This window comes from Syngnathus acus, chromosome 20 (genome assembly GCF_901709675.1).
Source record: "Syngnathus acus chromosome 20, fSynAcu1.2, whole genome shotgun sequence".
NCBI lineage: Eukaryota > Metazoa > Chordata > Actinopteri > Syngnathiformes > Syngnathidae > Syngnathus > Syngnathus acus.
The window spans coordinates 2,079,687-2,106,820 of record NC_051104.1 but is presented as its reverse complement, the minus strand read 5'-3'; the positions used below and the strand labels follow the sequence as shown (position 1 = coordinate 2,106,820).

Here is a 27,134-nt window from a genome sequence, read left to right as displayed (position 1 = left end):
CGTACCTCCTAACGGGATTTTCATTCAACAGCAGGAAAACCACGTGTGTGCTTTTCTGTCCCGAACACCTACGTCGAGACTGTTTTTACCTGTTTTCAATTACAAGTGATTGCGCCTCATGTGGCACGCCTGATACAAGTTATCGTCGAGAACAATACATCTTTTGATCCCGGCTGCTCAAGTCTTCACGCAAAGTTGCAATGTGCACACAAATGCGACCGAAATAAGTGCTTACTAACCCCAAAAGCGAGCGTATGTGTGTCAAATGTTCCCCATTGTGTAACAGGCGACATCCTTGACTGCTGCCCTTCGAGCGGAGTGAAAACACCCAAGCGGCGTATTTTATGCTGAAGCTCACAAAAAAAATCTCACATGAAGAGTTATTATGTTCGCTTTCCGTCCTTTTCCTCATTTGCAGGCTTCTACCTTGTTTTTCCACCATGACATGTAGCAACGTGGCTTTTTTGGCTGCACGTGTGTGAGGTATGTGTTTACAAAAGTTCTTCAACCTCTATTTTTCTGGGTATGGGAGTGTGTTTTTGCCCATGATCGCAGCCTGGGGGCACTGCCGTCCTTGTTTGATATATTTACGAGTGTTGGCGTCACAGCTCTTTAGAAATTTCAATAAGGCGGATGTTTGTGCACCAGCGTGGAAAGATGAGAACTCAACACGCACGGACGGTTGTGCGTTTAAGACCAGTCAAGAACTCTACAAATCACCCTCGCTTTGCTTTCAAAGCAGCTTGGGTCCACTCGACACACATGGGACATCATATTAGGTACACTTGGACAACCAAATGAACTGACTGCTCACTTCTGAGTATCATAATTGTACTTTTTAACTTTAAAATAACAATTGAAATAGTCAATATGGAAACAATTTTCTCCAGTTCTGAATTGATATTTAGTACTTGATTTCCTTTGGTTGTGTCAGGATTTCTAATTGTTGTTGTGCTACTCTGTGTCAAATGCATTTGCATGTCTGAATGCTTAGATAAAAAAAAAAAAAAACGGCTACAGTTAAGATGAGTCATAAATCAACATGCGCCGTAATGTTGCCAGGATCAAATCATACCTGGCAAAGCGATTCAGTCAAGTTTTAGTGTTAAGGTGATAAAAGGGTGACATCTAGCGGCCGCTGGAGGTACACTTGTTTCAGTGTAAACTCTTCAGGTAAACGCCTCGTTTTCTTCTCGACTGGCGTCAATAATTAATCAGGCAATTAGCTGTCTCGCTCAACATGATTGGTCGACTCGCTTTGAGCAACTCAGCAGAACATCTATTGATCTGACTGCTGAGTCATGGCGGCCATTTCTCCTTTTGTTGTTGTTTATGAGTAACTTTTAAAATGCTCTCATGCCTTAAGATAATAGAAACGGGGAATTATGAGAGGAAAATATAGGCATACATTGCTAAATATCTATTATGTCGAAACAAGGAAGAAGAAATGAGGAAAATAAGGAAGGTAAGTATTGAATTAAATGTGATGCATAAAAAGAAGGATGGGGGAAGTAATGAAACATGATGGAAGGATAGAAGGAACTCAAATGTGGTATGGAGGGCAGTAATAATTCGGTCCTTGTAGTATCAGGTAAACGACACCAGGGGGTGCTCAGAGCCCGTGAAATCTCCTTCCCATCATGCATCGGAGGCGTCCACTCCGCGCTTTCCAAAACTGCGACACATTGCATGCTTGATTTGCCTGAATTAAAAATTCCTCCTGCGGTTGAAGAGCAACAATTCGCCTGTCGTGGAGGCGGGAACGACATGGACGTCTTTTCCCAGATAACGCTTTCTTTTCTGCATTTTTCGCGTGTGCACTGTTCGCCGGTGAATGTTCGCTATAAAAGCCACACTGTGTCTTATTTTCGTGCAAAAAACAACCATTGGTGAATTAATTTTAAAAACATGTTTAATATTAGCGAGCGTGGCTGTATGAATCAAATGATATCACTTTGCACACTACATTAATATGACTCGCGTGTCTCCAGTCAATGGGGCCGCCGCTCTACTATAGCCACGCCCATTTGTTCTGCTCGTACCTGACGCAGTCTGTAAAATAGTACCCAGAAAAGCTCATATGAAGTATATTTTTCACGTCGAAATTGAGGTGAGCGTTGCGTATGGGTGAGTTTAACATCAATTTACCGATTTTGGCGACGTATATTTTATTGCGGGGGTGGAGGGGGGCAGGCGGAGGAGGTGGCTTGGGGTAGTGACGCGGCCATATATAAGCTAAGTGCCGCGGACTCTGATGTGATTCTCGAAGTGACACAATCCCCTCAGAAGCTTCGGAGGCTTGGACCGGCTCGTTCGTTCGCTGCAACGCCGTCGACGCTCATGCGTCTTTACTCGGCCACGCAGATTTTATGCCCACGGAGGACGCCGGAGGAATAATTTTCACCCCGTTTTGTTTTTCCGACTTGTTTAAAGCAACAGAGGTAAGGCTGCAAGCCTGAAGTCGACACCTGCTGCTCGCGTTTTGATTTTTTTTTTCAATTCGAACTGAGCTCCATGCATGTTGTCAGCCGCCTAGCTTGCAGCATCCCCTCGGCGCCCCGCCATCATGCCGCTCAGTTCTGCTCTGCTGAGTCGGAACTACGACTACGACTCCCTCCAGCCTTACTTCTACTATGACCACTCGGAGGAGGACTTCTACCCGCAACAGCCGCAGCCCCCGGCGCCCAGCGAGGACATCTGGAAGAAGTTCGAACTTCTTCCCACGCCGCCGCTGTCGCCCAGTCGGCGACCCTCGCTTTCTGGCTTGACCTACCCGTCTAACGCCGACCAGCTGGAGATGGTCAGCGAGTTCCTGGGCGACGACGCCATCAACCAGAGCATCATTTGCGACTCCGCCGACTACTCAGAGACCTTCCTGCAGTCTATCATCATCCAGGACTGCATGTGGAGCGGCTTCTCGGCCGCGGCCAAGCTCAAGAAGGTGGTGTCCGAGCAGCTTGCCACGCTCCATGCAGCCCGGATGGACGTCTCCGCCTTCGCAGCGGCAGCAGCATCAGCCGCCGCCGCGGCCAATCCCAGCCTCGCGACCTCCGCCCCTGCCGCCGATGCGTCCACAACGGGGTCGGCCGAGGTGGCCGCCTGGAGGAGCTACCTGCAGGACCTCAACACGGCGGCGTCAGAGTGCATCGACCCCTCGGTGGTCTTCCCCTACCCGGTGGCCGAGACCCCCAAGCAGAGCGAGCCTCCCGCTCAGGACCTGGGGCTTGACACGCCTCCCTACAGTGGCAGCAGCAGCAGTAGCAGCGAATCAGGTAGGACATCGTTGGCATCTTCATTCTCACGGTGACCTTTTTACTCACTGAGGGGCGTGAGCCCAGTTCTGCTGTCACTCATTTTAGTCTTACTGATCATCACGTTGATGCCGTTATACCATAAATTCACTTTTGACCGACATGTTTTCAGTAAAGGTGCAGGAGTTGATCCGTTAATCAATTACATTGATTGAAATCCACTTTGATAATATCAATTGTCTATGCAGTGCACCTGTTATCCGTTTTCCTTCATGAAAGCAGACTGATTTGCACTGAATTTAAATAAGGCAAATTGCAAACATTAGTTTTTACTTTGGAAAACTGGTCAGTATTTTTGCCGATTATCTGATGGCTGTTGCCGACCAAACCAGTCACTGAAACTGAGTTCTCTGCACAGTCAGCAGAGCTGTTATTGAATTAAGAAAAAAAAAAACATAATTTTAATAAATTTTTAAAGTAGTTAGTTGCTGTCCTAATTTAGTCTTTTCGAAAATGTTGATTAAGTTTTGTTTAAATTCACCTTTTCACTTGATGCAGTTCCCTAAGTTGCATCATGGATTTAGTAACACCGTCCGTCTCCAGTTGGGGGGGGGGTGCAATTTCCCACCCCAAGTTCCAAGAATATTTTTTTTATTCATGTTGCGGGCGTTCCTGGGATGCACTTGTTCCGGGAACTAAAAGGGTGATGCTATTGGATCTGTCCAGTGCTGCAACCCCGCCCCGAATATTCCTGGATGTCTCCAAAGTACCACGAGGACACACCAGCTCGACTTTCTTCTCAATAGTATTGGCATAAAGAATATTTCCCTCGCTGCGTTCACAACGAGCTAGGGATCATTTTCAATTTTCTTTAAATATAAAATTTTATTTTGTATGATTTAAAAAATGTTTGAATTCAACTTTTGTATGTACAGTATTTTTAACGACTAATCTAGCCATTTAAAATTTGTCAGGGCAGTTGCTCAAGAGTGCTTTGACTGTCATGTGTAATGTTTGTTTTGTTTATGTTGCAGAGGATGATGATGATGAGGAGGAGGAGGAGGAGGAAGTGGACAACGACAAAGAGGCGGAGGATGAGGAGGAGATCGATGTGGTGACGGTGGAAAAGCGGCAGGCAGTGAAGCGTTGCGACTTGTCATGCATCGGCACCGGCATCCCCCTGGTGCTCAAACGCTGCCACGTCTCCACCCAGCAGCACAACTACGCCGCGCACCCGGGCAAGCGGCTCAAGATGGACGACGGTGGAGGTAAGACCACTTGGATACCTTTTTGTACCCATTTTTCATGTTTCGCTTTCTCTTTTTATTCCCGGGATCCACAAAAATCGACCCACGTTTCCCCTTCCTTTGCCCCCCCTAGAGTGCAGAGGTGTGAGTCAGAGCGGCACGCCCAAGCAGATCGGCACCAACCGCAAACGCCGCAGCCCGTCCGACTCAGAGGACCGGGACAAGCGTCGAAGTCACAACGTGCTGGAGCGCCTCCGCCGCAACGAGCTCAAGCTGAGTTTCCTGGCGCTGCGTGACCAGATCCCCGACCTGGCCAAAAACAACAAGGCGTCCAAGGTGGTGATCCTCAAGAAAGCGACCGAGTGCGTGCGCACCATGCACGCCGACGAGTGCCGCCTGCTGTCGCTCAAGGAGCGGCTGAGGCGCCGGGGGCAGCTCCTCGCACACAAACTCGCCGCTCTGCGCCACCAGCACGCTTAGTCGGCGCTCGCCCACCCGCCTCTTTGTTCGTTCGTCCGTTTGTGTTTTTGGATGCCGACTGTCCTGAGCAGTCGTTTGCATGCAATTGCCGAGGGAAAAAAAGATGGTTGGAATCTGTTGATACTGCCTCAATTCAAGTTATGACTGAGTTCAGATATTTAAAGTTTATTTTTATTAAGAAAATAGAAGGAAAAATGGTGCCCCGCAGTTCCACAGCAGGGGCCCGAATTAAAAGATGAATTTTTATGTTTTTGTACATATTTAATATTTCCTAAGAAAATGTATTTTTGGATCTCAATTGTCTGGATTTTCAGACCCCGTGTTTGTTTTTTGCATTCTGTTCCTTGACCCCCTTTTTGAAATATAAAAAGAATAATGTTCTCTCATTTTCAGCCTCTTTTCTTACCAGGTGTCAACGTTCACAACAAAAACATTACAGTATAAAAAAATAATTTTGATTATTGACTTTGACATAATTGCTCAGAAAATAAGCAGAACTGCACCGTAAGAACAATAGAAAAGTACACAAAAAGCACAACAACAAAGAAAAGGCGTCTAACAATAATGTAAAGCGCTTTGTTACGGTGAAAGCACCTCAATTGCTCAACTGGTTGCTAGGCAGAGTTCATGCGAGCTCCATTGTCGCTTAAAAACAAATCACATCTTCCATTTCTTTTTGTTTTATCCCACTATGCGTGTAATGTTATTAATTAAAAGGGGGAAAATATATAAAAAGAGGTAGCTAGCACCTTTCGAATCCGCACTGCTTTGCAAGTCAGGTGCTAGTTTTCTGTACACGAAACAACCAAAAAGCTATGATGCTAAGCTAAGATGCTATTTGCCATGGTTTTGGCGTGTTTGTGGAGACAAGGCGATGAACGGAAAGCTAAAGCTTTACATTAATTGTGCACTTTATATTGTGACGTCTCAGGGAATTCTGTTTTGGTGACTTATTTCTATACTACTTGCGTTATTTGTTATGGAACCCAGCAGGAAAGTTGTGCTTTTATTGTGTTGTTTACATGTTGTTGTGTTTCCAGCACTTGGAGTTTGGTGGTACTGGACTGTCAATGCTGTATTGACATTTTGGGCACAATATGTTATTTGGGGTGGAAAGTCCTAAAATGTCAGCAAAATTACAAACTGGGTCATCAACCTCCACCCACGCACGCAATGGCCAAAACATTTTTTTTTTTGCAATTTAGGGTATACTATAATTTAGGGTTTAGCATAAGTTGCTCAAATTTGGTAGCAATCAGACAAAATCTCTTGGTCATCAAAAGAGCCCTGAAAATAGCCAAAACTAGACTAAAATGGTCATTTCAAACGAACAAAATGTCAAATCGTATCAATGGAGTATATTCCGACAGTATTACGATATAACTTTTTCCTGGACATTTGCTGACTAAGCCCCAAAAAGTGTCAGAACAAACCCATTTCCTCTGCTTTTTTTGGCGCAGCATTGTGTTTTTCTGGGAATATTTCAGTGTCTTCCAGATGTTGCTTGTGTGTGATTTTCCTGGCCGGAATGGATGACGCAGCCTCTCGAGTCATCTCTTATATTCATTGTAAGAGGACGACGTCGGCAAGATGAGTGTGCGGTATCGTTCGTCTGACTTTATTCTTGAGCCGTGGCCGCGTTTGTTCCGCCGCTGACAAATCGTGAAACGTGACACCGCGTCATCGGGTTGATGGTAAGTGATGCCTCACGGCACGCTTGTTATATAACAGCATCAGGAGAGCCGCTGGATGATGTCATCGGCTGACCGGGGGCCGGAGCTTTTTTAAATGTCTTCCCCGGGATTGGCCTGCAATAAAAAAAAAAAAATACAAATAAATAAATAATAGCTCTGCAAAACTATTTATGAGCCTTGATCCACTCTCAGCAAGTTCTTGTTGAAGGAGCGCCGTTGTTTGGTTTTGTCGCAATGAAAAGGCTCCTTCGGGCTCTGCACCTGTCCGAGGCAGCGGCCGCTTTCGCTGCACTTTAGCGTCTTGGATTTACAACCCTCAGCTGGAGGGAGGGGCCACCTTTCAGCCGTCCCGCCAGGGCGGGGCTTTGGTGGCAGCTGGGACTACTTGACTGGCTCCTTGTGCGAAGAAGCCGGCTAGGACGGGGCTCCGCCTCCGACACGCCGCCGCCCTCAGCTGTCACTTTCCATCTCATTGAGACCTTTTACAATGAAGCACGTCATATCTTTACTTTTATCCAAATAGGCAGAGTTGCACGAGTTGACTCATTGCTCTCTCTTGATGGAAGTTTTTACAATTTTTCGATTAATCGATTACAAATTGACAATTTTAATCATCGTTTTGAGCCGTTTTGAGTTGGTTGACTTGATATGTAATCTCGTCGCAGTTTTGTTTGTGCAGGCGATGTCACTGGTGTGCCTAATGAAGTGTCCCAACTGAGCGCGTTTAAACGCCGGCGCCAGCGAGCTCATTTTAGCAACCCAAGGATGTCATGAGTGCAGCGTCGCCGTTTGTCAACATCAAGAAGCTGGTCGTCATCTCGGTGAACGTTTGCGTGCGTGCACGCGTCATTCGAAGCCATTTGCAAAAATAGGCCAGCAGTAGTGCACGTGACAAATGTCAGCCAAAAGGTGAGCGGTGACATAATCACGGGAGAGTCCCCATGTCACACAACTTTGCGAAATGAAACTCGCGCTGTTTTCAGGTTTGGGGGCGTTTTCACTCTTGCCGGATTTCTTTTCCTTTTTCCTTTTCTTTCTTCTCACTTTCTTTTAATAGTCGCTACTTCCCCTTTTCTTGGAAACAACTCCCCGGCACCCTGAATTGGCCCCGTGCCGCTGCGGGTTTGCGGTGTGGTCGTAGCCAACTGTCGCGCTACGCTTCTTAAAGGGACATTGAGCAGTTTTTGGCGCTGTCGACACTTTTGGACTAAATTGCCTGCTAAGATTGATTGCATGCTTTTCGTAGTAGAGAAAATGCGCTCAGCAGGAAGTGCATGAGGGAAGCGTCAAGACGTTCATTCACAAACGTTTGAAATGTCAAGCCAACAGTTAGCCCGCGAGGTCACTGAGGGCGTTCGGTGGGTGGGGGGGGGGGGCGTTCGGTGGTTGGGGCGGCGGGTGGGGGGCGATTGTAAAAATAGCAGCCGACCATTTTAAGTGGGAGTGCGTCCTCATCAGCACATCTCCGATGAAACTTTGCGCTCGTGTCATGTCTGCTATGTGGTGTTGGTTTCCATACAGGAAGGCCTGCACGTGCTTCTTATCGAGCAACACGAGACAGCTGCTCGCAAGCTTCTCAAACTGCTGCAGCGTGCAGGTGAGCCGCTGGCTTCGTCTTCCCAAGCTTTTTTTTTTTTTTTTTTTTCCGAAGAGATATGTGGGTCTTCACCACGCGACACGTGGAAAAAGAGCTTTCCAGGAATCGATCAACGCATCGGGCGCTTCATCGTTGAAATAACTTTCAGGGTTCACGGCTCCCTCTACAGGAGGGTAGTGGAAGTGACAAATGCGGACAGAGTCGAACGGTGCCGTCAAGCGGTGTCGCGCTGGTGAAAGTAGCGGGAATGTTTGAGATGCTCAAAGTTTTGTTTTTTGACTCACGTTGAGAGGAAATGATGCAGATGAGCTCCCATCTTTCTCAGGTGGCCTTCTCAAGTGGCCCCCCCCACCCCCGCTTTCTTCTCACCGTTTCTCACTTCTGCTCAGCCAAGCCTCCTTTTGACTCACTTTGGCTCCAGAGGTGTTGCACTCTGTGCTGAACAAAGAAGATTCTTCGTGAGAAGAACTTACAGGAAAGATGAGACATTTTTGACATTTTTCAATAAGCAAAAGAAAATAAGTCGCAAAGCTACATGATGAGCGTTTTGGTGATTGTATGAGAAGAAGAAAAAAATGTGGCAGACATTCGAGGTGCTCTTCTCAGAATGATGCTTGTCGCATTTTTACCCAAGGACGTCTTTCAGACAAAATTCAGCGGCTTCCTTTTTGAACGCACGTGGAGATGCAAGATAGCTTTTTGTACAATCACTTTTAGGTAGTTATTTAAAAAAATACAACGACATCATCTTCGTCCTGCTTTTTTGTCTCCCTCTATGTTAACTTCTTGTTTTTGTAGTCTTTGTATTTTTTTTTCTCTCCAAGGTGTCTTCCCGGCCTACCTTGCGATTAGTTCCAAAGTCGTCCCCATAAAAAAAAAAAAAAACATCAGGTAAGTGAGACAGTGGCTAAGTGAGATGTTTATTCAGTTTAGACATTAACAAGCCGGCAGTGCTCGAGCATCCTTGAAGTCTTGCGAAATATCTGTGGAGGCAGACATTTATTTTATTTATTTATTTTATTTATTTATTTTCCTGCCACGGTTGTCTTGCATTGCTGATTTTGTGCAGAGGCAGAGTTCATAATGCTAAGTACAAGATGGCTCAAGTAACAGGTGGATAAAAAGGATGTCATGCTGCCAAGACCCAGGCGGCACAAGCACTACTTTTTGATCAAAATCAAACTGGTGAGGGGGGGATCTGGGTTATTTTTCCACACAAGCGCGGCAACCTACTTTCACTTTTTATTCGTCAGGCTGTCAATCAGTCAGTCAGGAATTAGGGCATCGCTCCCTCGGCCCACAGCTGTTGGCCCTCTCAATCAAATGAAGGTGTCTGCTTCTCGTGATGGCCATGTTATTGACACGCCGTGGAGGGAGGGGTCGAAGGGGCTCTCCCTCCGCGACCCTTGAACGTGCAAATTCAGAGTCACGGCGGCAACTACCGAGTTCAACAGCGTTAATGTTTGAGCCGTGCGTTCCGCGAATACCTCGTCAGGCTTTTGGGTAGACTCCCGATCAGTGGGGCTCAAATATTTTGGGGAGGGTAATGTGTAACAGTTTTGTGTGAAGACCGTCAATCATTAGCTGGTGGCCTGCTTCCACTTTTGATCTTGTTCTTTTGCCTGGTCACGCTGACCCGCCTGCGTCACGGCACCATTTGAACCATCGACGCCAAAGCCAGAAAGCCTTTCTGGGTATTTGGCGCCGCCCTGCTGGTCAACAAACAGTGCAATTTGGGAATGCCCATGCAGCCTTTCTTCCATTTTGAAGTAAGTCTGAGTGAATGGCGAGCTGCTGGGCAGGCGCCGAAGCTTTTAACTACGTCGCTGAGATGCTTGAGCCCCTTTACTCATTTGCTCGAAACGTCGGCCAGACGCTGAGCAGATGTCGGCAATTTGTGAAGAATAGCAAGTTGTAAAAAAAAAGAGCTGATTGTAAAAAAAAAGAGCTGATTGATTGGGGCGGGCCTGCCATCGGATTTAATGTGAGTGTGATTAACTAATGGCCTAATCTCGTGGATGAATCACGTGGCGGGCGGGCGGCACAAAACAAACACTCGGCCGGGGTTCATTCAGCAGGCAGACGGAGACTCTTGAGGATGGAGGACTGGAGCGTAGGGGAGGGGTCAATACAATATACAACACATAAAGAGCAGAGTTTACATGTCTGAAAAGGAGTGGGAAGAAGTAGGATTTATTTAATCCCACCCCCTATCCAATTTGAACATTTTTAGTTCCCTGTAGCAAAGATTTTACTTTTACTGTACTTTTACTTTCACGTGTAGTATTTAATATGATCTTTCCATTTGATATGTTCATCTATGATTACATCAATAAATTTTATTTTTCAATTATGATTCCATCTATTTGTATTTGAGCGTCAGTTAGTTTGCTACATTTACCCAAAAAGTTTGGTTTTACTTAAATTTATTAGACTCAAACCATGTTTTCACTTTTTTTCATTTCCATATTCATTAAATTGAAAATTTCTTCTAGATTTCCCCCTGAGCAATTTATTTGTATCGTCAGCCAAAATAACATTTTTAATAACTTTGAAACATTGAGGTACAGATTGAACAATTTGGGGCCCAATACCGACCCCTGGGGGACACCGCAGGAAATGTTTAAAAATGAAGATGTGTACGTACTTCAATTGCTTGTTAATTAGTTGGCCGGTTAGGTCCACGAATTGTACGAGCAAGACGATTGGCGCATTAAGGCCTCGTTAGTGGTCTTGACTATAATGGTTTGCCCGGAGCCGAGACAGGTGGAACGCACGTTCCCGGATCGCTCTGGTAAAGCGGGCGGCCGGGCTGAGCGACACTCTCCAGACTGACGGTTGGGGAGCAGCTGGACGTCAGCTGCTCGCCATACATCATCATGCTAACAGTCGACACTCGGCGGATAAAAAAAAGGGGCACCCGGCAAGAACTGCAAAACAAAAATGTCAAAAAAATGACTGGGGGCGGTAAGCCAATGTCACAATGGAGTAAGGGGCTGAAATCAAAGACATGCTGCCAAAAGCAGAGCACCAGGGACAAAGTGGCTCGTGTTTGGACTGGAGCCCAGTCAAAAGCCAGAAGGTCGTTGGGCTACTTAGGGTGTGTGGGGGGGGGGGGGGGGGGGCAACGCTTCCGTAACACCCCTACATGAGCTCTTGTCGTGTCGGAGGCCCGCGGGCAGAATGTGGTTCTTCTGAAAGCAAAGAATCCATCAGGAGAAGACCCCCAAAAGCATTGCTGTTTATCCCTCTACGGGGGCCTCTCTGCAAAGCTCTTGTGCAAAGACGGAAACTGATGTGGTCTGGTTGCCGCGGAAACCAGGTGAGAACATGCGGCGTGTGCGTGGCGGCTGGGTGGATGACGCGCTTCGTTCCGTGACGTGCGGCCAGAGGCGAGAGGCCAACTGACGGGGGCACTGATGCTGACATCATCAAGGACAGAGAAAAAAGCCAAACAACACGGCACCTTTTCAGAAGATGAAAAACAATCCAACCAATTTGTTGTATTTTAATTGTATTCAATTCATTCAATGATCAATTAATGAATTGGATTTAAAAAAAATTGTTGCTGGTCTTATTTGACTCCTCAGGCCTCCTCTGACTTCTCAAACCTGCTTGTGCAGTTCTTGTTCAGTGTCGCCCCCTAATGGCTGCCTTGTCAAGGAATCATTTTGACTGAAAACTTTTTCCACTATTCACGCACTTTTCAGGCCTGGCTGGAGCTGTTGGCGTCCGCCTCGGCATTACGACAACGCCCCGTACGACGCCCGCTCTACATCAAAACAGTGACACACCGACGGGCCGCGAGGGTCGGGGCACAATGGGTTGAAAACGTGACGACCGCACCTGATGATGGAGGCGGGATATAAAAGTTTGTGATGTCCTGGAAGCGGCAAACAACAAAACAGTTGGTTGACGTGGACCACACCAACAGCAACAACAGTCGCTCTTCTGTGGACCGAGATAAAGGGCGAGCGAAGGCCTGTTTCTTCACAAGTCAAGAGGACGAAGTCTCCCCATTTAGATGTCGCAGGGGGCCCCGCCCCACCACGTCCTACGCCAACACAAACACACGAGCGAGCTGTTAACGTCTACCACGTTTATTTTTTTGTTAACACTCATTCTCATCCACGGACAGTTTCCAGAACAAAATTTGTCAAAATCCACCCCGCAAATATAAAAACACAGAGAGGGACTTTGCGGTGGGTGAGAATAAGCGGATCGTCTGGGTGTGACCGTAGAGCAAAGATCACGGCTGGCTACCCACCTCGATTAAAGAAACACTGTCGGGAAGCTCCCTCTAGTGGTGAGTAAACACATTTTAAATAGATTTAGGTTGCGCTGAACTGAAGTTATGCATTTGACGTGAAACCATTTTTGTTCCACTACATGGCCATTGAGCTTGTCCACGACGCTCGTCGGTACGGCACTAATATTAGTCATTCCACGCAATGGATAAAGAAGACATGACTGACATTGTCTGCCTACATGAAAAATTGTTGACGTGTGTTGAGCTCACCTCGGGCCTCCCCAGCCGTGTGCGGGCGTGACAGCCTATTGCGGCGCGGCGCTAATCTGGTTAGGGATTTGCAAAAGTGCTGCGTCCACGCCGATGTGCGGATAGCCGACGTTGCTCGGGGGCCTTTGTCTGCAACATTTCGGGGGGGGGGGGGTTGCCCCGGCGATGATGTCATCCCGGTGTCAGCAAACGAGCGGACAGGATGTACCGTGAGCGTCGCCAAGGAACGCGCTGAATGCCGTGCTAAAAGTGAGGAAAAGGCCAGCAGTGAAGTCAGACTAACCTAGAAGTGCGCAACTCGAGATGGAATCTGTTGTACTCACCTGACGTACTTGGTAGGGAGCAGTGGAAAGTAAAAGTATGTTGATGCCAAACAGCTTTTGTTGAGGGCGTCTATGGAAAGATTGATGATGTTGCGGGCCAGAGTGTAGAAGCTCGAAAAGAAAATGGAGAAAGAGTTTATTTATTAAAATAAATAAGCTCTGCCTACAAGAATAGTGTACTTGTAAATAACAAATGTACCAGAAAAACACAATATCAATGTTAGAAGGTGGTGATCAAAGAACAGGACTCTTGTGACTACATTTCAGTTTACGCTAGCTAGCTCGTATGATCGGACTTTGCGACCAACGTACCTGGCTCGGTGCCGGCCGGCCCCCGTGCGCCGTTCAGGGATGAAATCCGAGTGGGGCAAATCTGATAGTGGGAGTCATAAATAGCTTTCATCTGCACATGGGAGCCCATCATTTGCTTGCGTGGAGCTAAACATAAACACGTGGCCCGCTTGCCACAAACGACGAGCTGTCAAAGGGCGACCGGGCGCTTTTGGGCTTTTGCGCGCTTATTGGAGCCAAAAGCCGGTGGCCTGCTTTCTGCTAGGAGAGCGAGATCAAACAAATGCTTTCAGAGGCCTCCGAGGAAGACCAAAAAAAGAAAAGCTGACATGAGCTTTGGCTTGCGTGTTGGCAATAAATCACCCACTTGGGAGGTTTTCACCACCGGAGTGTGAAGAAAAGACAAACATGAACATTCAAACGCTCTCTTCCTCTTCTTGACATGAGACGACGCCTTGCTAGCATCGCTAGCGCCACTAATGGTTGAGGCTGCGAGCCGTGTTTTGGTTACTTGGACAATTAAGTGTGGGGACGCTCTCGAGGCAACGCTCAAGACAACAAAATGAACACGAGCGCTATCAGCGTGTCGAGTGCGGAGACAAGAAAACGCCGGCGCATTATCACCAACATGCAGCGACTTTTGGTGGGCACGACGGCTCCCGCGCAAGTGAGCGTTAGGCGCTATCTGCTTCGATTAGGCCGCCAGCGACCCAACCGTTGAGGGAAAAACAAACGGCAAGATTTCGCCATTTCGGCTGCTCTTTGAGCTTTCCTGGCCGCTTTCTGCCACCGCTTGACTTAAGCGTGCTTCTTCCGGGCAGCTTGAGGCGAGCGCTCGTCAGCCAATCGCTCGTTGCTGCGACCTGGAGCATCTTGGCTCGCAACGCGCAACCAAGGGCACCTTGAAGAGGGCAAGATAAGCGGAGCATCCGATGAAGGATGTTGAGCAGCACCCATGAGACGGCGCCTCTGGGATTAAACGCAAATATTTGCCGGAGTGCCGACGAAATGTCGGCTTCGGCGGATGTTAGCTGCTCGGGGGTCAAGGGTAGGGCCACTTGATGCATTAGAGGGCGGACGGCTACGACGGGCGGCCACCTGGCGCATCAGTCGCCGCCGTGAATTAAACATACGGCAGCGTGCCGGAGAAGCCCCGCTGCATTATTTAGTGAAGGTTGCTGATGGGGAAAAAGGGAGAAGGGGCGGATGCAGCAATGTTGCCGGTAGGAAAAGACTGAAAGGCTGCAAATTAAAACAACCACTAGGCATAAAATTGATATAAATTTTTGGGATTTATTTTAATTCTGATTCATTTAATATTGTAATTTTTTTTGTTCAATTATTTATTTTTTCTAATTAATGTTTAATACATATTTTGTGTTAGTTTCATTCTATTTTTGATTCCATTTATTTAAAGGACTATTTAAATATTTTAATGTATTTTATATATTTAGTGCATATTAAATGAATCATGAATAAAAGCAAACAAAATGTCTGTAAAAAGCTCCAGAAACAAAGGGAACATTGAGTTGAGTGGGTTTTTTTTTTTTAGGGGGGGGGGGATTTAGAGGAAGTGTCAGTCAAGTGTGGCAACACTTTCACTGACTCGGACTTCCTGCAGAGGCCCTCAGACAAACGGACGGACCACCGTTGAACACCCCCACCTCCCTCCACGAGAGCCGTTATTCTTTTGACATGACTGATTAACTAAGACTCCCCGATTAAAGCAACGTGCAAAGGGAAGTTGAATTGGGGGTGGTGGGGGTGGGGGGGGCACATCTGTGGGAAAGTGGTTTCGGGGCAGGGGTGGGTGATGACAGTTGTGTTTCCGAGAAAAGCCAACTAACCCCCCCCTACCAGCACCCAGATGAGCCAAGGTCGATGTGGAGTGGGACAGCACCGACATTTTTTTTATTTTTTATTTTTTTTTTAAGTGTGAGTATGTGTGCACGCATTAGTGGAGGGATGCTGCAGTGGGCCATGCCCATCCACATTTCTTCAGAGGAGGACAAACGGGGAACAAACATGCTTAAAAAAAATAGCCACTTGAAATTAACAACCACAAAAACTACCAAATGCTAAATTCCATCATTATTTTTTTTCCCTTGTGGAGACTCAATGACACAAAATCTCAAACAAGACTCTTGTAGAAAAACAAGCATTCCACCTTTTAATTCCTCCATTGACTTACAATCTCACTTTTCATTTGCAGTTTTTTTTTTTTTTTGCACAAATCACAGTTTTAAAAGTCAGCAAAAAATTAAAAAAATAAAAACACAACCATGAAAATAAAGGACATTCTGCACAATTTTATACCTGTATAAAAATATATCAACCAAAACAGTATTCTACTCTTCAATGTGATTGCCACAAGTACCATTTGGACGAGAGACAGCAGATTTGTTTTTTCGCACGCGCACGACACAGCAGACAAGCTCAACCCAAACAGATCATCTTCAACTTATTAAATAGACACACAACCTGAATCAAGGTCATCATGCGGAGAACGATGTCTTAAATAACAAAACAAAGCAAAATATTTCTCTATATTTCTCTCTCTTTTAAATCAAGCTCAAGTCCAAGCCCCCATCCCTCGAAAAGAGGGGAATTAAGTTTTCAGGAGCCGCAACGCTCGCGTCAGCTGCCACTCACGTCGGAGTTCGGCGCTGGAGACAGCAGTAGCAATTTGCAACAAGCAAAAGAGGGCCGGGCTGCTCTTCTTCTTTTTGGAAAAGAAGGGGAACAAAATGACATTCCAGCAAGCAGAACGCTGAGCGGCGGCGGAAAGAGCAGCTGACCGCTACTGCAGCATCAGCTTGATGCTCTTGTTGGTAGACTCGTCGTTTAGATGCTTGGTGGTATACCTGAGAGGATTCAGAATGACACAAGGTGAGTCCTGGTCTACTTTTGTGGGCGTGGCATCTCCAGGTCATCTTGAGATTTTACCTGAGAGCATTGAGGAGACCATCCACGGTGTTGGGCGGTTGCTCCTTCAGCACTTTGATGCAACCTTTCATCTGCGGGCCAGCTAGCGTTAGCATCGGTATTAGCGCCCCGCCGCGCTGGCGTACTCACGTCAATCTTTGAGGACTTGGCGAAGGCTCCGACGGGATGGACGTAGTCGTACAGGATGATGACGCCCACCATCACCCGCAGGCAGAAGGACACCGTGTCCTCACTGGCGAAGCGGCTGCGATATTCCCTGCCGACGCATGCAAAACACGCCGGGGTCAGCTCTCAGGTCATGTGTCTTGAGTTGTGGTAGTTTGACTCACGGCGTTTCCAGCATGACTTTGCAGATGCTGGCCATGGTGCTCAGGCAGTCGGTGGTGTTCTCGATAGGCAGGTTCTTGTTCTACACGCGGGAGCACAAAGCCAGCCAGGAAATGAATGCCTGGTGAGTATCTTGTCCGGAGAGGGCTTCCTCTCGCGCCCACTCACCTCCGACACGAACCTGGTGGTGCCGTCGCTTAAGGTCTTGAGCATGGGCGTGGCGTCGGCGTAGAAGAGCGAGATCCGATTAGCCAGCTCGTTGTTGACTTCGTTCTCACCCTCGGCCTTCGGCAGCATTCGAGCGAGAAAAAAAAATTAAATGATGAAGTGTTGAAAGAAAAGTTAAAAATTGATGCTGCACGGGTGTGGCTTACGGGGACGTTGTTGATGCGCATGCGACTGAGCGTTCGCCTGTAATAGCTGAAGTCGTTCTGAATGGCAGGAGTGGTCATCTGCAAGGATCGCAACACAATAATCACAATCATTCCTGGAATCTCAATGGGACTGAATCACTCTTCGGATGAGCAAATCCCACTTGAGCCGAGAGACGGGCGGACGCTCAAAGTGGGTCAGAAGTCGGTGACGGGTGGGCTCGCCGCGCCACTTAGCACGCACGGCGGCTAATTGGGAAGTCGCAATAAAATTGCCCTGGTTGTTCAAGCAGGCCGAGCAGTGTCTGTCCAAACATCTCCCGACAACATTTGTTGTTACCTTGAGTTCATCAAAGCGCAGCGTGAAGTGCAGGATCTCGGCAAACTGCTTGGCGAGCGCCTGCTCCCGCTCCAGGTGCTGCGTGGGGTCGTCGTACGTCTCGTTGGTCAGAGCGCGCAGCAAGCTGTGCAGCGCCGCCTCTGCGTAGAACAAAAAAAAAAAACCCTAACAATGTACGGTCTGTCATTTCAGTTTGATGCGCTCCTCCTGGTAACCATAGCAACCACGTTGGATGTCTCTACTGGCTGAATTGTCAAATTTTGCTACGTGCAATGTGTTTTGACACGCAGAATTTTCATTCATCCTCAGCAAACAACCACTACTAAAAAAAAAAGATCTGGTTTGTTTTGGGAAGCCCTCGAATGATTTGTTTTGAAAGCAAGTGAAGTGGCCAGCGTTACTAGAGCAGCGGTGATGCCCAAAGTGCCTCAGGCCCGCTGACAGTAAGGGAGGGGGGGGAGGGGCAGGGGTTCCCCCACTCAGATGCAGATGAGACATGGCACTAATTATCTCGCTGACACAAAGCGAAAGGGGTGTGGGTGGGTGGAGCACGACGGCAGAGGAAATATAGGAGCGGGATTACACTCATTGTAGTAATGACCCGCCCCTCCCCCCCGCATCGGTGCTTCCGAGGTCAAGCCTAAAGTCAAGGCAGCGAAATGGAGCGGTGTCCTACTCAGTTACATAACGGGTGCCGGGCTGTCGCCGTGCCAACCCCCCCTCCCCTTTTGAATCTATGCTCATTAAAGTCCACATCATGTTTACATACATGCAAAACATTAAGGCCATTAAGGTCAAGGCGCTTCTCAGAGCTTCAACATTTGGTCCCGCACCTAATCTCTGGGAGAACTCGTAGAACTTTTTGAGCCTGCCCACCAGGGGGACCACCGCGGCCCAGGCCTGCTCCTGGAGCGCCTCATCGTTGGGGTTCTGGATGGCCTGGAAAAGGGGGGAAAAAAAGAAAGCATCAATGGAATGATTGACGGCCATCTTGGATTTTTGGATTGGTGACTGAGGAGGAAGAGTGGCTTTGAGGCGCACCTCTCTGATCTCGCAGCCGGCACCGTTGTAGGCCTGCAGCTCGTCCAGGATGGCTTCGGCGTCCTTCAGTACCACGTCCACCTGCTGCCACACGTGGCGTTCGCCCTCCGTGGGCATCGCATCTGCACGCAAAGCCAAAAATTACATTCGTAGGAAGGCAACGGGATGGAATCTGAAAATTCCACAGTGGCAGGATTATTTTGGGGGGCCCGAGGCAAGCAAAGCTGCAGTTATCTATTTGAGGACGCCCATTGATATTCCGCACGCACATGCGCATGAAACTGCCAGGTGGGGTGAAAGCGCCTCCAGGTAGAGGAGATGAGCTGGCCGAGTTGAGAACGCCATGCTAACGTATTCGGGCGATCGATATCAGGCGGGGAGGGGCGGGGCCTTGCCGACACTCACTTTCGAAATCCAGAAAGAAATTGGGCTCCTGTTCCAGGTCGGTGCAGGTCAGCACCTTCAGCAGGTTCCCCATCTTGGCACCTGCTGGAGAAGAAGACGAATCAATAAGTGACTCCACAGCGGCAGGGTGGCGAGGCGGGGCACCAAAATGCCGCCCACACTTGTGCGCTTGGGGAACCCCGATGCTCCTCAGTGCCCCCCCCTAAAAAAAACACTTCCTGCACATGCTCTCCTGTCTACCAGATGTCAAGCCAAAAAAAAAGTCCAAAAATAAACCGAGTCGGAGTGGTTTTGCGCTTTGCTCAATTTCTACCCAGCAACCGTTTGATTTGGGATCAGCGAGGGGAACGCATTCCATCATAAACTAGGCGGTCATTTTCTAAATTTAACAAGCTTGTATGTTTTGACAAATGTCAACTTGGTGGTCATCAAAAGCCAGGGTGGGCAAAGAGTTTAATTTTGATTTTGCTTGCCTTGAGAAAAATAGTCTACTGAGCAAATTTAGACATTTTAAAATGTAGAAGTAAAAAAACATTCCCCTCAATCAACCGGGGCCTTTTGTTGAAAATTTTCCTGTCATCTAAATAACCTTCTCATACCATTTTGCCTTTGCCAACAAACAGACTGACTTGAACATGCTGCCTAAGTGCTGCCTAAGTGACATTTGAGTGCAGGATGCTGCGTAGCTTAGCGCTAAAACAAACGCGCAGACGTCAGCGACGCTCGGCGCAACGTGTAGTGACAGGCGCCCGAGACTCCTTGAAAGCAGACGACCGTTTGTAGCGAGGAGCTGCGCTCGTCTCCATCATCGGCGGAGACGCGTTTGACACCTCAGAGGACATTTGACGACGCAGGTGAAGTTGAAAGATGACAAAGTGCAAAGTCGGCAGCGTTAAAATGCATGAGATGCAGATAAGCGCGTCTATCAGCCCAAAGTCGGCAGGACTCTGGCTCACCGAATGTGATCGAGCTCAAGACAAACTGGGTCAAGTCTGCCTGGCAACAAGTGATGCCCCTCAATTCCACCACCACCTGCAAAGCCCCACCTGCCCCTACCAGTCCCCCCCCCCTTCTGAGCTGGGCCACTAATGCAACTTGAATGAGCCCCCGTCCGGCCCCCCCACACCTGACGTAGCCTCACAAGGCCCGTCTGGGGCGAGGTCATCGACCGGCAATCACCGTCGAGGGGATTGGGTGGGGTGGGGGATCGTCCACGGTCCTCTAGCACCACCTATCGTGGGCCCGCCGCCACCCCCCAGAAAGGAGGTCATGTGACGGGCAGGGATTTGCGTGGCCCACTTTTGAAGTCCACCAGAGGATCTCAGAAGAAGCACAAATGTATTCAATTGTAGATTTTGGACCTCTTTCAGGTCCAATCTTCACCCTCCCACCCCGAGAGTTTTTTAGGGGGATGTGGATGATGTCTAGCATTAATTCCACAGCGGCTGAGTAGCCGTCGTAGTAAGCGCGCATGACTTGGGTAGTGGGCACCTTCGTGTTGTTGTTTTGAACCCCCACTGAGCAATTGCGTGCTCTGAGGGAGGAGGAGGAGAAGGGTGGGGGTGACTGCCACCAAAGCCGGGGGGGGGGGGGGCAGAATGTGACAAGCGGGAGCCCGCGCAGCTCTCCCATTGGCTGGGGCCGATCCAGCCGACAGCTCGCTGTATCCATGGAGCCGCACTAAAATGTTGGGTTCCACTGTGAACACTGCGGCAGCCAATGAGAGGGCGGCGGCTTAGCATAGTAGTGGGAAGGACTTGTTGAAAGCGCTGTCAATATGTGAGCATGCATGAGCTCATGCAGCCAAAAATCAGGTGCAGTATTTTTGCTTAAATGTTTCCCGCAGTGAGGAGAAGAAAGTCAAACTCAATATTATTATTCTTCCTGATATTTAAAGTTTGGATGAAGACACGTGGGGGACAGGGGAGGATGCAACAAGAGATGGGCACAAAAAATAACAAGAAAATAGCAGCTGGGTTGTATTTCTTTTGAAGGCCACGCCCAATGCAGCATCTTGACCTCAGCGTGGCATCGCCTTGCACTTTGCGTGGCCGCCGTTGCCTGAGGCGGGGCGGCGCTGAAATGGAGCACTGCGACAAAGCGCCGGCAAAGCAGACGCGGGTGGGGGGAGGTGGGGGGGACAGAGAGTGCTGACATTCCACTACTGAATTGCAGCATGAGTATCCACGTGGTCCCATTAGAAAAACAAGAGTGGAACCTGCGGCGGCAGCAGCGCCCCCTGAGCTTGGCATAGCCCCCATGGTGAAAATGCATGTTAGCATTATTAATGTTAGTTTGGAAATCAAATCTCCGTTTGTGGGTGCGGCGCGTCACACTGCAGCATGGGCAGCTTTCAACTTGACCCAGATTCTCCGGGTGACACGCCACATCGCATTAGCCCGCTCAGCCGGAGCCCGACCTCGCTGACAGCGGCCTGGGTCCAACACACACACACAGAAAATGGAGGCGTGCTTCCCCGTTGGGGTTGGTGTGAGCCCCCCCCCATTCACCAGACTCCCGCTCAGCTGACTAAAATGGCTTGGAGGGGCGAGGGGGCGGGCGGGGTTTGTTTTGAACTCAATTACCTCGTGGCCACGCCTATGCAAAATGTACCAAAACAAAAGAATGACGTAGACGAGGACGGAATCAGCAGCTGAGCTCGCCATGGCAACCGCACGGGCAGGCATGCTTTTGGGTCGGCACCTGCCCAAAGTTGGAAACCATGGCAACAGGGACACGCAGCGAGAAAAAGCGTGCAAGCTGTGTGCTTGACAGGCGAGCTGACAAAAAAAGACCACAAATGGAAGGCAGCCCACGTGGAGCGCCAGCAACTGCGTCTTGCCCTTGATGGTCCTCCAACTCCTCCTTCAAGATGTTGGGGGATCATTCAAGAGGGCATATTGACTCACTGTCTGGCTGAGATGATCTGAGCATCCCCCCCCCAGGGATGCATCTACGCACGCACCATCCATCATTACTTGACCAATTGCCTCAAGAACAAGCTGAACTGGAGCTCATTTGCATACACACAACTCTTATTACAAAAAATAAAGCTTGGTTGAAATTGGGTTGTTTTTCCACTCCGAGTGAATTTTGGGTGGGGCACAACGGCGGGTTTGTACGAGGCGGTTGGCTGACCGATGATGGGAAGCGCCAAAAACTGCAGTTGCGATTCGTGAGAGCGCAGCGCCATCTGCCGGACAAAAGCCAAAGTGTGCGGCTGCTTTTTGGCTTGACGTGCAGCAACCACTCTATGAGAGGAGTGCGCCCTCTGGTGGTGACGGGCTGAGTCTGTGGCGCATTGTCCCAAACTGGAGTTTGTGGGCGCACCTGCTGGCAAGGTCGCAGCCGGCGGCTGGCCTCCGGTCCCGGTGGTCCGGCAAGCTCTTCTCCTGGCGACGACATGACGCAAGAAGGTCAACGCATGATGTCGCCTCGCAAGCATTATTTAGCCACATGCACGGGTGCAAATGGGCGCCCACGCACGCAAAACACTTCCTGTTATGCAACACTTCCTCTGATTCACTTCCCATTTCGACAACACTCCATCGGCCAGCGTCGGGCCTCGTTTTCTGAAAGGATCGATACGAAACAACCAAACAAGATGCAACATTTGTGCTTTGGGGGTTACAGTGCAACATGGGGGTGGTTCTCCAATTTTTAAGAACCAATGCTACCCGAAAAAAACAAACAACAAAGCTCTGCAAGGAGCACCAACATGAGAGCGCCGAGGACACAAGTCAAAGATTATGAAACAGTTTGCCATTCAACAGCATGAGCAAGTGTTTCCAAACATTTGACTGCTAGTCTATGCTTGCTATTTACAAACATTTTAACATCCACACTGTGCTTCAAATACAGAAACAGACTTGACTCTGGTTTCTCTCATCCGCCATTTGAAGCAGAGGAAGCTTTTTTCTTCTCAACTCAAGCCAGGCTGGTCCACGTCATGGTCGTTCGCTGCGATGCTCGTTCACAGACAAGAGCAGACATGCCGACAGAGCGAGAGAGTGAGACGCAGGAGGCAAGAATTCCATTCCGGAAAAGTCGACACGCACGCACGCGCGCACGCACGCACGTCTGGCGGATGCTCAAATGGAGCCGACGGCCTTAAGCTTGATGGCGAGAAATGCAGAGAGGAGCGCGATCGATCGGGCACTCCTCCGCAGCGATCGAATGGGAACGCAAGCGACCTTCGGTGAGTGCAGCGCGTTGCTCCACCACCGCTGCAAACAACTAATTGCTCTACTCATGTATTTTTTTTTCTTTTAGCGGATGGGGTTTTCCTTTTCAACGAGAAAGCGTGAGGGGCAGGTGGTTTCTCGCAAGTGGCGTGGCGGCTAATCATGTGAATTATTCATCGGTTTTCCGTGCTCTCACGTTCAGTCGTTCCCAGGCCGCCGGAGCGTCGCGCCTGACCCAACGCACAAGCATAGGAGTAGGCAACCCTTGCAAAGTTTTGACACTTGCCTCCCAAAGATGCAATTAGTCTGACATTTTATTGTCAATTTGGTACAATGCATTTTTTTCCACAATGCAAATTTATGTGGCACCAGTACTTGGTATCGATGAGGGCTCAAGACTGAATACCTGTGCTGGGGGTCGAGGAGTATCAAATGTCTCTAGCAAACGAATGGATGGATCATTCCACTTTGGAGGCTCCACCATAAGAGCATCGACGATCCGAGCCGAGGAACATTTCGCAAGGTGCTTGCAATCGCATGTCACAACTTCCTGATGAATATTTCAGGGTCACGCACAAATTTGTCTTTTGCGAGGAAATGAGGCATTCGGAGCCTCGCCGTTTACCAATGTTTTCCACTTTGCCCAGCGTTGATTTGTTTTGCACATAACACGCAAGACGTCCCAAACACATCCTGCAGATTTTCTCATTTCAGCTCCATTATGAGCACGCTTGATTAGCTATGCAGCCAAGCCCACGTCTGAAGAGGAAATATTGCCAACATCAGCTGTCAGCCACATCTCTCAGCGGCTCACTCACTCACAGCAACATTATTTCCAGCCTTTGCTAAGAACGTGCCAAAGGTCAGGCCAAGCAGATGTGATATGATCGGAACTAGACTGTCAGATGTGTGTTAGCGATCAGCATGAGCAGAAAAGTGCAAAAGGAACAGCAGGGGCTAATCCATAAGCATACGGTTGAGTTTCCAAGTGTAATCTCCAAACGATTACCGGGGTTATTTTGCAGGCTGCAAAAGAAAACCGGCTCAATGCTCTCTGTCACGTGCTGCACTGTGTCGGGGACGAGGCAATAAACCCCAAAGAGAAAGGAAGAGGAATTGAAACCTGAGCACGAGAAGTTGGCCAAAGAGGGGCTGAATGAAAACGCACTCGTTCTCCTGCTGGCTGCGTTCAGGGAGGAGGATGTCGCCCAGCGCTCATGATTCATCATTTCTCTCCCCCGCGGCCATCAAATCGCGCAAAAGCCAATGAATGGCAACTGGTGGCCAGGCGAGGCCACAAGGAACGCCAACAACATCTCAAGCGGGGATTTTCAAGTCTTACCTTGTCGCCGGCGGCGGGGGGCGGCTGGACGGCACGCTTCAGACCAGAACACGAAGAAGACGGAAAAAGAAGAGGACGAAACGGGACGAGGAGGGGGAGACGGAGAAGAAGAAAATCCCGTCCGCTCCTACGCGAGCGCCAAGGTAGAAGAAAAGCGATTCGCCGTTTCCGGGTTGGTGAGTCGACGTCATTGGAGGAGGGGGGCTCGTTTTGGTCAAGTTAGCGTCGCGAAGGGGTGGGCGCGTGGAGTCAACAGGCATAAACCCCGCCTCCTGCGTGCCCTCACCGCCACCCCCTACTGGCCAATTCTCCTTCCCAAGTCCGTTTATTAGCCTCATGCGAAACTTTATCTCTGCTCTTCAAACCACAACAAAAAGCCTCACTCAAGGCGCCGAAGTGTCCTTCAACATGAGACCAGTCTAAAATGTAGTTAACCCGCGAGGGCGCTGTCGTGACCTTGAGAGTACCAGTTGGTGTATGGTGAAATGTGTCAACATCCTAATGAGTGTGCGTTTGAAAATCAAGCAAAAATATGCAAATGAATGAATCAAAACAAATAGTAACAAATCAATACGAAATCATTCATATACGCATTCCCGACTATTTCTGTCCCACGTGAATTGCTCGTAAACTGCTTTGCTTCTGCAGCACTGAGGGCCAATTGATTGCAACGGGGCTTCGCACCTGAGCCCAATAACGAGCGGCCCATAAAAACCTCTCTCGAGAGCGCCTGCACCCGAATGTCCAAAATCCACTCTGACCTTTAGAACAAACGTTTGCAAGCATGGTCAAGGAGAAGGCTCACGTCAACTTGGTGGTCATCGGCCACGTGGACAGCGGCAAGTCCACCACCACCGGCCACTTGCTCTACAAATGCGGTAGCGTGGACCAACGGAAGCTGGAAAAGTTTGAGAAGGCCGCGGCACAGGTAGCCCCCGGGACCGCCCGCCTCCCATCGATCGCAATGGGCCGCGTAAGTAACGGTGCTTTTCCTCGGATAGATGGGCAAGAGCTCGTTCAAGTTCGCGTGGGTGCTGGACAAGCTGAAGGCCGAGCGCGAGCGCGGCCTCACCATCGACATTTCGCTGCTCAAGTTCAACACGCGCAACTACTGCATGACCATCATCGACGCGCCCGGACACCGCGACTTTATCAAGAATATGATCACGGGCACCTCGCAGGTAGGGCGCGCGCATTCCTTTGGCCATGTCTGCTGGGAGAAAACCAAGCAAGAGCAATTTGCGTTGCAGGCGGACGTGGCGTTGCTGGTGGTGTCGGCGGCCAAGGGCGAATTTGAGGCGGGCGTGTCGAGAGGGGGACAGACGCGCGAGCACGCTCTGCTAGCGTACACGCTGGGCGTCAAGCAAATGATCGTGTGCGTTAATAAAATGGATGCCACCGATCCGCCTTACTGCCAACAACGCTTTAAGGAGGTGGCGCGCGCCGTCGCAGGTTTCCTCAAAAAGATCGGCTACGACCCAAACACCGTGCCCTTCGTGCCCATCTCCGGCTGGACTGGAGACAACATGATCAGACCCACGCACAAGGTAACTAAAAGCCTCTTGCATGGGGACAAACACGTTCTAGTCAGTGGTTTTCAAACTTGGCACAACAGTTTGAACACTTAATTCGGTTTATTCCTAGATGGCTTGGTTCCAAGGCTGGAAAGCACGTCGCCGAGAAGGCAACTCAAGTGGCATGACTCTCCTGGAGGTGCTGGACTCCATTCAAGTCCCTACTCGTGCCCTTAATAAACCTTTGCGATTACCCCTGCAAGACGTCTATAAGATAGGAGGTATAGTAATATATTGAGCGGAGGAAAAACCTGACCAAAACCCAAGTTGTGGACAACAAGGTGCTCATTTGTGTGCAGGTGTGGGGACGGTTCCAGTGGGAAAGATCGAGACTGGCATCTTGAAGCCGGGCATGACGTTGACCTTCTCGCCGGCCAAGGTGACAGCGGAGGTCAAGTCGATTGAGATGCATCACCAGGGTTTGGATGCAGCGCTGCCGGGCCACAACGTGGGTTTCAACATTAAGAATGTGTCAGTCAAAAATCTGCGGCGCGGTGACGTCGCTGGCAATGCCCAACACGACCCCCCTTCTGACGTCAGCAGCTTTGAGGCGCAGGTTGGCACCACAATTATTTTGCATTCCTTAAAGCTGCTGGGTTAAAAATGATACCAACTGGTAAATGTCTGTTTAGGTGATCATCCTGAACCACCCGGGCCGGATCAAGGCAGGCTACTCTCCAGTGCTGGACTGCCACACAGCGCACGTGAGCTGCCGCTTCACAGAGCTCAAGGAGAAGCTAGATCGACGTAAGGGCACCATACTGGAAGAGCGCCCCCAGGTGCTGATCTCTGGTGACGCAGCCACTGTCAGGCTGGTGCCTGTCAAGCCCATGTGTGTGGAGAGCTTTTTCACATACCCGCCGCTTGGTACGTTAGCCTCAACTAGTTTCCAACTAGCTTTGACTCTGTGACTGCTCTGATGTTTGCATTTGGTGCAGGTCGCTTTGCCGCCCGAGACTTGAAGCAAACTGTGGCTGTGGGTGTCATCAAGTCGGTGGAGAAGACACAAGGCTCCAAAGGGGCCAAATGAGTTTGGCCCTGCTTGAAATGTGACAAGACTTTCAGTTAAGCTTTAAGATGCATTTGTTGACTTTAAAAACTCTTGACTCCTTTGTTGCAAAAGAAGCTATTTTGGTTCTGTTTTGAAAGAAATAAAAACATGAATAAGTGGGCAGAAATTGTCTTGATTATTTAGGGTGCAG

At 49.1% G+C, this 27,134-nt stretch overlaps 3 protein-coding genes and 2 long non-coding RNA genes across 15 annotated transcripts; 3 read left to right on the top strand and 2 right to left on the bottom strand.

The window, feature by feature from the left end:
- Window positions 1–1,069: 1,069 nt before the first annotated feature.
- myca (MYC proto-oncogene, bHLH transcription factor a) lies at window positions 1,070–5,364 on the top strand. The gene is made up of 3 exons (XM_037279898.1): window positions 1,070–3,272; window positions 4,286–4,519; window positions 4,632–5,364. Exons 1-3 carry the CDS (start codon window positions 2,567–2,569, stop codon window positions 4,976–4,978), a joined length of 1,287 nt encoding a protein of 428 aa, XP_037135793.1. The 5' UTR covers window positions 1,070–2,566; the 3' UTR covers window positions 4,979–5,364.
- Window positions 5,365–7,589: 2,225 nt separating this feature from the next.
- Window positions 7,590–9,021, top strand: LOC119139325. The gene is made up of 2 exons (XR_005101345.1): window positions 7,590–7,655; window positions 8,194–9,021. It is a non-coding gene; the product is annotated as an uncharacterized LOC119139325 (long non-coding RNA).
- A 1,242-nt stretch (window positions 9,022–10,263) lies between these two features.
- On the bottom strand, window positions 10,264–13,714 carry LOC119139324. 3 transcript variants are annotated; one of them, XR_005101344.1, is made up of 4 exons: window positions 13,424–13,714; window positions 13,112–13,222; window positions 12,789–13,031; window positions 10,264–10,375 (listed from the first exon to the last, which is right to left on the bottom strand). It is a non-coding gene; the product is annotated as an uncharacterized LOC119139324 (long non-coding RNA). The 3 variants fall into 3 exon arrangements; XR_005101343.1 differs by lacking the exon at window positions 10,264–10,375 and adding an exon at window positions 11,764–12,323 and having other exon boundaries at window positions 13,424–13,713; XR_005101342.1 differs by lacking the exon at window positions 10,264–10,375 and having other exon boundaries at window positions 12,354–13,031.
- Window positions 13,715–15,544: 1,830 nt separating this feature from the next.
- Window positions 15,545–24,497, bottom strand: fam49bb (family with sequence similarity 49 member Bb). Of its 4 annotated transcripts, none has more exons than XM_037279899.1 (12): window positions 24,359–24,496; window positions 22,163–22,224; window positions 18,833–18,916; window positions 18,428–18,549; window positions 18,220–18,325; window positions 17,387–17,526; window positions 17,050–17,127; window positions 16,844–16,960; window positions 16,678–16,757; window positions 16,478–16,604; window positions 16,349–16,419; window positions 15,545–16,266 (listed from the first exon to the last, which is right to left on the bottom strand). In XM_037279899.1, exons 3-12 carry the CDS (start codon window positions 18,903–18,905, stop codon window positions 16,203–16,205), a joined length of 978 nt encoding a protein of 325 aa, XP_037135794.1. In that variant the 5' UTR covers window positions 18,906–18,916; window positions 22,163–22,224; window positions 24,359–24,496; the 3' UTR covers window positions 15,545–16,202. The 4 variants fall into 4 exon arrangements, with proteins under 4 accessions (XP_037135794.1, XP_037135797.1, XP_037135796.1 ...); XM_037279902.1 differs by having other exon boundaries at window positions 18,833–18,913; XM_037279901.1 differs by lacking the exon at window positions 22,163–22,224 and having other exon boundaries at window positions 24,359–24,497.
- On the top strand, window positions 23,936–27,110 carry si:dkey-37o8.1 (uncharacterized protein LOC407641 homolog). Of its 6 annotated transcripts, none has more exons than XM_037279891.1 (8): window positions 23,936–24,501; window positions 25,142–25,286; window positions 25,360–25,539; window positions 25,609–25,905; window positions 26,003–26,153; window positions 26,232–26,488; window positions 26,565–26,799; window positions 26,871–27,110. In XM_037279891.1, the coding sequence occupies exons 1-8, from the start codon at window positions 24,287–24,289 to the stop codon at window positions 26,960–26,962; spliced, it is 1,572 nt and encodes a 523-aa protein (XP_037135786.1). In that variant the 5' UTR covers window positions 23,936–24,286; the 3' UTR covers window positions 26,963–27,110. The 6 variants fall into 6 exon arrangements, with proteins under 6 accessions (XP_037135786.1, XP_037135788.1, XP_037135791.1 ...); XM_037279893.1 differs by having other exon boundaries at window positions 24,408–24,501; window positions 25,007–25,286; XM_037279896.1 differs by having other exon boundaries at window positions 24,413–24,501; window positions 25,126–25,286.
- The last annotated feature ends 24 nt before the right edge of the window (window positions 27,111–27,134 follow it).